We start from the raw sequence: 10,117 nt of genomic DNA, 5'->3' as shown, positions 1-10,117 counted from the left end.
GGCCCCATCTTATCTTAATGACCTTGTAGTACCATATCACCCTATTAGAGCACTTCGCTCTCGCTCTGCAGGCCTACTTGTTGTTCCTAGAGTATTTAAAAGTAGAATGGGAGGCAGAGCCTTCAGTTTTCAGGCCCCTCTTCTGTGGAACCAGCTTCCAGTTTGGATTCGGGAGACAGACACTATCTCTACTTTTAAGATTAGGCTTAAAACTTTCCTTTTTGCTAAAGCATATAGTTAGGGCTGGACCAGGTGACCCTGAATCCTCCCTTAGTTATGCTGCAATAGATGTAGGCTGCCGGGGGATTCCCATGATGCATTGAGTTTTTCCTTTCCAGTCACCTTTCTCACTCACTATGTATTAACAGACCTCTCTGCATTGAATCATATCTGTTATTAACCTCTGTCTCTCTTCCACAGCATGTCTTTTATCCTGTCTTCCTTCTCTCACCCCAACCAATCACAGCAGATGGCCCCGCCCCTCCCTGAGCCTGGTTCTGCTGGAGGTTTCTTCCTGTTAAAAGGGAGTTTTTCTTCTTTTCTCTGTATCTATGAAGCGCCTTGAGGCGACTTATGTTGTGATTTGGCGCTATATAAATAAAATTGAATTGAATTGAATTGAATTGCATCCGAATTGCCACTAGGCTGAGGCAAGCCCTCCAACTCAGAGCTACAAGTGCCAGCTGACGTCTGTTGCACCTCCAACCCCGGCCCTCAACTCCACTCTCTTCACAACAGACTCACCGACAGACTCACTGGCACCCACCACCAAAAACCAACATTCACAGACTCGTCATTTTACCTCTCACCTGGCAAAGCAAGAAGGTCAGAATACACAGATTAAAAAAACATTCAAACAAATTCCCCACTTGCCCATGCAGGAAGCCTGTGGGTTTGAGTTTCCTGCAATCTTTCCTGTATCTTCTCTCTTCTGGAGAGAGGTCTTGGATCTTGTTTTTTGTTGCTTCATCCTTCACATCTTCTCGAGTTCCTCCCTCAGCCCTTGGTACTTCTCAAGCTTCTCATGTTACTTTTTTGTGAAGACGGTCACTATAATAATAATAATAATGGATTGGATTTATATAGCGCTTTTCAAGGCACCCAAAGCGCTTTACAATGCCACTATTCATTCACTCTCACATTCATACACTGGTGGAGGCAGCTACGGTTGTAGCCACAGCTGCCCTGGGGCAGACTGACAGAAGCGAGGCTGCCATTTCGCGCCATCGGCCCCTCTGGCCAACACCAGTAGGCAAGTAGGGTAAAGTGTCTTGCCCAAGGACACAACGACCAGGACAGAGAGCCCAGGGATCGAACCGGCAACCTTCCGGTTACAGATGCTTCCCAACCCCCTGAGCCACGGTCGCCCACTATGGCTGTCTTCCTCTGCTTGTCCACCACTACTACACAGGATCTTAGCTCGGTTATTCCTAACCAACCTAGGGGCTGTGTCCAATTTTGATCTTGAGACTTCTAGGTCACAGTCAGATGTTCAGAACAGGCTCTGTGGATCTTGTGCTTAGAGCTTTTTCCTGTGCTGCGATGATCTGGTGCAAATTACTGACCTCTGTCATCATTTTAGGTGGGGGAACTTGCACAATCGGTGGCTGACTAAATACTTTTTTGCCCCACTGTACCTCTCGAGCTCATGGTAGCCAGAGTTACCATTGTTTACATCTTCCCCCAATGCTAACGTTAGCTCAGCACTCAACCACTTCCAACTTATTATCAGTAAACAGCAGAGAGAGGGCCCAGAGGGCATCTAAATTGTTGCTGGTGACTTTCGTAAGGCATGTTCTGTACTCCTCAGATTCCACCAACAAGTAAAGTTCCTTACTAGGGGGGACAGAAAACTGGCAGGCCTGTGACACCCCTTGCCCACCTAGGACAATCTGACTACCTCTCTCTGCTCTTCATCCCTGCCTACACCCTCCTCAGGCAACAAAACCATCAAAGTTCCCGGGTCATTAAAACATGCCTAGATGATGTTCTCCTCCAGCTAAAGGTCCGTTTTGATCTGAAAGACTGAACAGCAGGACCTGGAGACTACATTAAGTGCTGTGTAGAGAATATGACAGTGACCAAAACCATCCAATTTTTTTCTAACCATAACCTTGGATGACAAGTGAAGTACAGGATCTAATCAGAACTCGTAACTTAGAACTGTCCCTTAGCCTGAAGTCTATGTACAGCACTCCTAGAGCCAACCTGAGGAGGGACATCAAACAGGCCAGGTAGGCCTACAGGAGGAGGATAGAGGGCTTTCTGACAGGCAACAACCCCCGCCCAAGCCCTTACAAAGGACAAAGTCCCCTAATCCTCAACACCAGCCTCACATTTGCAGTGGAGCTCAACACCTTCTATGCTCAGTTTGAGACCACTCTTCCCCAACTTCCCTTGCCCCCTCACCTCCCCAGAACTCTAGGAACATGAGGTCACAGGGAGACTTATGAGACCAACTGGCATGGATCCTGTGGAGCAGGGAAATTATTTTACTGCTATTGTTAAATAATCATCATAATTACCATTGCATTAATAATATAATTTACAGTATTGATATTGCATTTAGAGGTTTAAACAGTGTGTGTCTTTCAGAAAGACTAAGTTGCAGTTGACAGGAAGTTGCAGAGAGTTTGCAGAAGTGAAAGCAGAGCCTAAGTTTTTCTGAGGAGCAGGCTAGACAAGGCTATTTGAATTACTAGCTTATTCAAATTGTCTGTTATACTTTTATATTCTTTTATTAAGCTCTTAGTAGAGGCTCTTGATTAGAACATTTATTCAACATAGTACATGTAGTTTCAGTTCGGTTATTACACATAAGGATGAGCCTCTGGTCTGGTAAAAGGTCAGAAGTGCAACGGGTGAATTGAGAGAGCATTTGAGGACGACATAGACAGACACACACACTTAGTTAAAGAGAACCATTTATAGGTGGAAGTTTAATCATGTTTTGCTTGGGGTTGCAAAAAGAGCAGTTTGTCATAGAACTGCTGCTGATGTGTCAAGATGACAAGCGAGCATCCGGCAGTGACAGGAAGTACCGGCCATGAAGATAGAAGACAACGTTCTTTTTAAACTATGTTAAAAGTGGTTTTGATTTGACGTATGTATATATTCTGTCTGTGACGTATGAAGGGGCGTCATTAATTCAAACCCTGATGCTATAAAAATCTGTGTATGCTTTGATTAAGTTGAAGATCAATCCCTGTCTGTGTACAGACTGGTCTTCCCACGCATGTATTCATTAAAATCAATTGTTTGACCAAGATCTTCTGGACCAATGGTTGTTTGTACTCTCCTTCCTCAATTATGTGAACCTTAACAATCCTCATCAACTGTTCAACCTCTCCCTGATTCATGCCACCATTTCCACCTGTCTGAGGGCCACCGCCATCATTCCCATCCCCCAAAAGACTGGAATAGTCAACCTCAATGACTAAAAACCTATTGCGCGATCATCTCTAGTCATTAATTGTTTTGAACAGATAGTGTTTCAGCAAATCAGAGACTGACCATCCCAGTCCCTCAACACCCACCAGTTTGGTTACTGAGCAAATTGGTCCACAGGGGGTGCCATTACAATCACCCTTCACAGCACTGAGCCATCTGGAGAACAGGAAGAGCTATGTTCAATAGCATAATCCCAGACATCCTCACAACCAAACTGGGACCCTTTCAGATCCCCACTGCCACCTGCTCCTGAATAACAGATTTCTTCACCAACCAGCCTCAATCAGTCCGACTTGGCCCCCACCTCTCTCCCTCACTGTCACTCAGCACTGGATCCCAGCAGGCCTGTGTTCTCAGTGCCCTACTGTTTGCCATGTACACTTATGACTGTACACCAACCCACCCAACCAACATCATCATCAAGGCTCAGCAACAGCTGCACTTCCTCTGAGGAATCCTGAGAAATAATAACCTGGACCAGAAGCTGTTTCTGGCCTTCTACTTTTCCTCAGCATTCATGTTATTTATTCTTCTATAACCGATTCTTCTAGAGCCTTTATCCAGATATAATACAGACAGGCCACATATTACCCTTTTGTTATCTTTGCATCTGCGATTACAATGGTATTTTAAAACTAATCAACAACATATTTTAACCCCAACCACAACATCTGCTGAAACGTAGGTTAACCAAACTTTCTCTTATTAAACCGCATGCAGCATTAAGAGTTTATAGAAACATCCTAAATGACAGTGCTTCAGTGAGTAATGCATCTCATGAGCCTCAGATGGGTAAAAATATTTTTTTTGTTTTATTTATAAGCATTTATTTTTAGTTACCATCAGTAATAACACTGGAAAAGTCTCACTCTACTCCATTCACTTTTATTTACCTTTGAGTCTTTCTTTCTCACTTCACCCATATCTCTCTGTGTTGAAGCAGCATTGCTCTAATAAATGTGACTTTGGAGGCAGGAAGAACAGTGATCTGATGGCCTGAAGGCTCATGACGAGTTTATGATACGTGAATGGAAAATTTGTAGCCTTATGTGCTCCTGAGGCTGCAACTGTTTTGGTTTTAAAGTGCATATGGAATTGCCTTAGTTGATAAACGTCGGTATGCAGTGGAAGTTTGTTGGGCATCTACTCAGCAGTAGAGAGTGATGCACACCAACAAACACAATTAACACCTCTGGAATCTTGCAGTCTCACACCCAAGCCCAACCACACCCTGTTCTACACAGCTTGATGTTGCTTTGAGTACGGACCCCATCACATACATCACTAACATGTAATGACAATGAGGATACTTGTCCCGGGAGAATCTCACATGGATCTAAATAACCGATAACATATGTAAATAATTAATAATCGATGTGTGTAACTAATAACAGATATACAAAGGACTAATAGCACATTATATAAATAACTCATAACAGATGTAAATAAATAATATCAGATACTAAGACACAATATCTATGTCTGCATGAGGGCAGTTGCACAGACTTGTCCAGCTATCAAAACATTAAGAGAGCCTTTTCACTAGTTGGTCCTGTGCACTGATTCTTTAATACACAGTTTTCAGCATTTATCCAAGGGTTCATTAATAAAACAACAGCCCATCATAGCACAGCGTGAGTGGTGGAAAAACATAATGAACATGTGAACATGTGAATTTAGGTAATAAATGACTAGACCTGCTCAAGCCACTCCATGGAGCAGAAGATAAGGGGGGTGCTAGTGTCTTTACCTGACATTACATGATTGTGTGACAGTTACAGTTAAATCCAGGCCCTGCTATTGGCTGGGCCAATAGTAAGCCTTCTTTTTGAGTCTTACTATGTGACATTGAGAGTGACATTGGTTAAAAGTTAAAACACTACAAATAAAGAAATAAACTTTATAAACAGAGTAAGGTTATTCAAACTCCAAAACATAAACATACTGAGCAGTTCTTATTGGGATGTGTCTGTTGGGTTAATCAATATCTGCCCACTTCAAATTGTGGCAAGAAAATGGTAAATGGCCTGTATTTGTATAGCGCTTTACTAGTCCCTAAGGACCCCAAAGCGCTTTACATATCCAGTCATCCACCCATTCACACACAGGTGATGGCAGCTACATTGTAGCCACAGCCACCCTGGGGCGCACTGACAGAGGCGAGGCTGCCGGACACTGGCGCCACCGGGCCCTCTGACCACCACCAGTAGGCAACGGGTGAAGTGTCTTGCCCAAGGACACAACGACCGAGACTGTCCAAGCCGGGGCTCGAACCGGCAACCTTCCAATTACAAGGCGAACTCCCAACTCTTGAGCCACGATCGCCCATATAGAATGTCTAAGAGATGCATTATTTTTGATTTATTTATAATAATATATATGACATATATATGTATATGTATACGTATATAAATATGTATATGTATACTTATATAAATATATATATATATATATATATATATGGGGCAAACTCCCCATAGCTTGGGAGTTTGCCTTTATTTTTATATGCTCAGTGCAAATTTTCAGGTAAACACAATGCATTAATGTGGAATAGAATGTTTAATTAATCCCATCAGTACAAACAAAAGCGAGGCTCGACATCAAACAGTGCAGCTGTGGGTAAAAGAGAGCAAATGCAGCTCTGTAGTTGGATTTAACTTCATTTTGAATGTAGGACTTCTGAAACAATTTTGCCTCAGAGGCATTATTATTCAGTAAAGTCTAGACAGGCAGCTCAACTGAATGACAAAGAGTGGCTTTACTGAATTCTGGTAATGGATAAGTGGCTTTTTTAAAAAAGGAGCTCAGATCAAAGCTGCGTAGCCTGTTGTGATGTGAGCGGCTGGAGGTTCTGATGATAGAACTGTTTTGTCAGTGATGAAATGTCACCTGTCTGTCTGCCCACCAAATGAGCCGCTCCTCTGCTGTGTACACCTTCATGTAATCTTGTGTGGTGGAATAAAACACCCCACACCTCACGCTCAGTGCCAGAGCAGTGAAGGGACTGATTAGAGGCAAATCCCATGCAGAACATGTATGCATGAAAGAACTGATGGAGATTTACCTTCAGTACTGTGAGAACAGTATGTTACACCACTTTAAAAGATGCATATCGCTGTGTACCCCGGGCAGCTTTTGGACATTATGATCACTGCCTGCTCCATCTTATTCCAGTTTATAGGCAGCAACTCAAACTTGCCAAGCTTGTAGTCAAAACTGAAGAAGTGGACTAACGCAGCAAAGCAGGAACTGCAGGACAGTTTTGACTGCACTGATTGGACTGATTTTGAAGCTGCATCTGAGAACCTGGATGAGCTGACGGACACTGTGACATCATACATCAGTTTTTATGAAGATGTGTGTATGCCAACAAAGACCTTTTGCACATACAGCAACAACAATCCATGGTTCACTCCTAAACTCCAACATCTTTGTAAGGCCAAGGAGGATGCCTACAGAAGTGGTGACAGGGCCATGTACAAGCAAGCCAAAGCAAAGCAGCTAAAAGCATCTACTCCCAGAAGCTGAAAGAACGGCTCTCAGCCAACGACCCTGCATTAGTTTATTTATTTATATAGCACTTTAAAAACACACCTGGTAGACCAAAGTGCTGTACAGTACTAATATGCACATAGTAATAAAACCAGACATAGCAATAAAGTTAAAAAACAATAAAAAAAATGTCAGTTACCCACAGAGTTAAAAGCCAGGGAATAAAAATAGGTTTTTAATAAAGACTTAAAAACTGGCACTGATGTAGCCTGTCTAATATGGAGAGGAAGGTTATTCCAAAGCATCGGCGCGGCAACAGAGAACGCTCTGTCTCCTCTAAGTTTCAGCCGTGACTTTGGGACCGAAAGCAGCAACTGCTCAGCTGACCGAAGGGAACGAGTGGGGACGTGGGGCTTCAACAAGTCAGACAAATAGACAGGTGCCAGACCATTTAGAGATTTAAAAGCCAATTAGAGGACTTTAAAACGGATCCTGAATTCAATTGGAAGCCAGTGTAAAGAGGCCAAAATCGGAGGGATGTGATCAAATTTTCTTCTGCCAGTTAAAAATCCTGCCGCAGCACGTCTGAGGTGATAAAATGCTGATTTTACCACCCCGTTTACATGGTCATCAAAGGTGAGTGCAGAATCAATTTTAACTCCGAGATTTGTGATCGAACTCTTTAATTGGGAAGTCAAAGCTGCAAGATCAACATCCAGAATATGAGAAGAACGATTTGGGCCAAATAAAATTGCTTCTGTCTTCCGATCATTAAAATTTAAAAAGTTTTTTGTCACGGAAAAGAAGGACCCAGGCGCGGTTCTTGCTCACAGAAACACAGTGCGTTTATTTACAGTGAAACAGACAAGTCCAACAATCCGTTCAAAAGTGCAATTTTCCAATCGTGCTCGTCCCTTGCTCCCAGTGCGTTCCGTGTAGTAACTCCCTTAGTGTGTGTGCTCCCCAACTCGCTTCTCCGCTCGCCCCTCCTGGAGGAAGAAGGAAAATCCAGCGTTAGCCACACGCTAGCCGAATAACACACTCACACTGCTCGCACAGACTATACCAGTTCGGAGTAATAATCCCACGTCGACTGTCGCCGCGAGTCCAGGTTAAATACCCCTTTCTAGCCTGGAGGAATGATTACCAACCACTGGTCAGGTAATCAGCTGCAGGTGGGCCGGCAACAGCGAAGAGGGACTCCCAATGACGACAGTCGCCAGGACACGCCTCTCCCACGGCGCGCACTTCCGTAAACAACCCCGAGGGCCAGGGAGGGAGAAGCAAACATATATACAGAAAACATAAACACAAGCAGGGTCGTCCGGAAAGGGCCGTCCGACCGTGACATTTTTTGCCATCCATGCTTTGACATCAGTAAGGCAGTCAAGCCATAAAACAATTGGTAGAAAAGCAGAGAACAGACTTGAGCAAGAACCATGCATGGCTGGGTCAGCAATAGGTAGAGTCGGAGGTCTCAAACTAGCAACCTTTTCCACAAAATAATTAAGAAACTTATTGCACATAACCGCAGAAGAGTGCAAAAGAATATAGCCTTCCGGATTAAGTACAGAATTTATAGTGTTATATAGAACACGAGGGTTATGCGAGCTGGCAGCAATAAGTTGAGAAAAATAGGAGTGCTTGGCAGCCTTTACTGCTCTCTGATAGACTTTCCAGCTAGTCTTAAGAGCTTCCATAGAGACGCACAGCCTATCTTTTTTCCACCGTCTTTCACATCTTCTACATTCTTTTCTAGCGGCTCTGGTAAAATCAGTTAGCCAAGGACTAGCCTTTGGCTTGCATTGTCTGAATATAAAAGGAGCGACAGCGTCGAGGACAGATTTACAAGCAGAATCCAAACAAGAAACTAATCCATCTGAGATGGACAACTCAGGAGGATAAGAAATAAATTGGTCAAACAATATGGAAAACCGCTCGGCAGTATCTGAGCCAAAAGCACGATAACATCGAGCAGGTACAGCACGCTTAAGAACAGGATTAAAAAGAACAATATCACATAAAATAGGCATATGGTCAGAGAACACCGCATCCTCGACAAGTACGTTTTGGACAGATAAACCATGTGATAAAACCAAGTCCAGTGTGTGACCACGTTCTTGAGTGGCACCTTTAACAGACTGAACAAAGTTAAAAGAGTTCACTAAGTCCAGAAAGTCCTTAGCCAGGGGCTTCCCCGGGCAGCAGACGTGTATATTAAAATCACCAAGTAAAAGGATCTGGTCATACCGTGATGCACAGTCAGCAAGAAACTCTGAGAACTCGGATAAAAACTCCTTGTTATATTTTGGGGGCCGATAAACAATCGCACACAACAGCGAAGACGAGTGGCCCAGTTCGCACAAACAGAGTTCTGGTGTGGCGTGTTGATGGGGATAGCTGCTTAAAGTCAAGATGTGCCTTAAAAACAACAGCTAGCCCTCCTCCGCGACCAGAAACTCTCGGAACACTAAAGAAGGCACAGCCAGCCGGCAGTAATTCAGAAAAGGCACTTAACTCACCAGGTGGAATCCAAGTTTCAGTCAAGCAAAAAAAATCCAGCGCATGGGAAGCAAAAAATTCCTTCAAAATGAATGTCTTATTTGCCACCCATCTGGCGTTAATTAATCCCAACCTGAGAGGAATTGGCTCGGGAGCTTCCGAGGCAGCAACAACCAGATCCACAGGTCGGAGGTTTGTTTGGTCCACTCCACGCCAACGCAGATGTCGGAGAGGAGAGGGTTTCGCAGAACCCTTCTCAAGAGATCCCACAACAGGAACCAAGCAGGAGTCCACCGGGTCCAAAGCACGCAACGGCACCAAGAGTCGCGGGCAGGATCGACAAATTGAGCGAAGCTCATGAGGAAAACAAGAGATCCTGAGTCTCAGTTTGACAAGGCGACCTCCACAGTTACCTCGTCTCCTGCGTCGCTTCCACACATCCAGTGGCAGTGGTAAGGAGCACCAGTGAGGTGGTGTTACTGCCAAATCGGGAGGCAGAAAGCCTTGGTTGTCACTTCCAAACCGAGCTAAAGCTTGGGTAGATAAGCCTATTTCCAATAATGTCTGGCGATCATAAAACAATGTAGGGCTGACATGTTGCACAAAATTGACTAAAAACAATAAAATAAAACAAATAGAAGAGAGCGATAGACGGCGTGCCAAAGACACAGGT

At 44.0% G+C, this 10,117-nt stretch overlaps 1 protein-coding gene across 1 annotated transcript; it reads right to left on the bottom strand.

Moving 5' to 3' along the window:
• Positions 1-7,412: 7,412 nt before the first annotated feature.
• LOC121812696 lies at positions 7,413-8,975 on the bottom strand. Its single transcript, XM_042215502.1, has 2 exons — positions 8,294-8,975; positions 7,413-7,729 (listed from the first exon to the last, which is right to left on the bottom strand). The coding sequence occupies exons 1-2, from the start codon at positions 8,973-8,975 to the stop codon at positions 7,413-7,415; spliced, it is 999 nt and encodes a 332-aa protein (XP_042071436.1).
• Positions 8,976-10,117: the final 1,142 nt, after the last annotated feature.

Source organism: Haplochromis burtoni, unplaced genomic scaffold, assembly GCF_018398535.1.
Source record: "Haplochromis burtoni strain Fernald_Lab_line unplaced genomic scaffold, NCSU_Asbu1 Contig_738, whole genome shotgun sequence".
In the NCBI taxonomy this organism is placed as follows: Eukaryota; Metazoa; Chordata; class Actinopteri; order Cichliformes; family Cichlidae; genus Haplochromis; species Haplochromis burtoni.
This window is presented reverse-complemented; position numbering and strand designations above follow the sequence as displayed.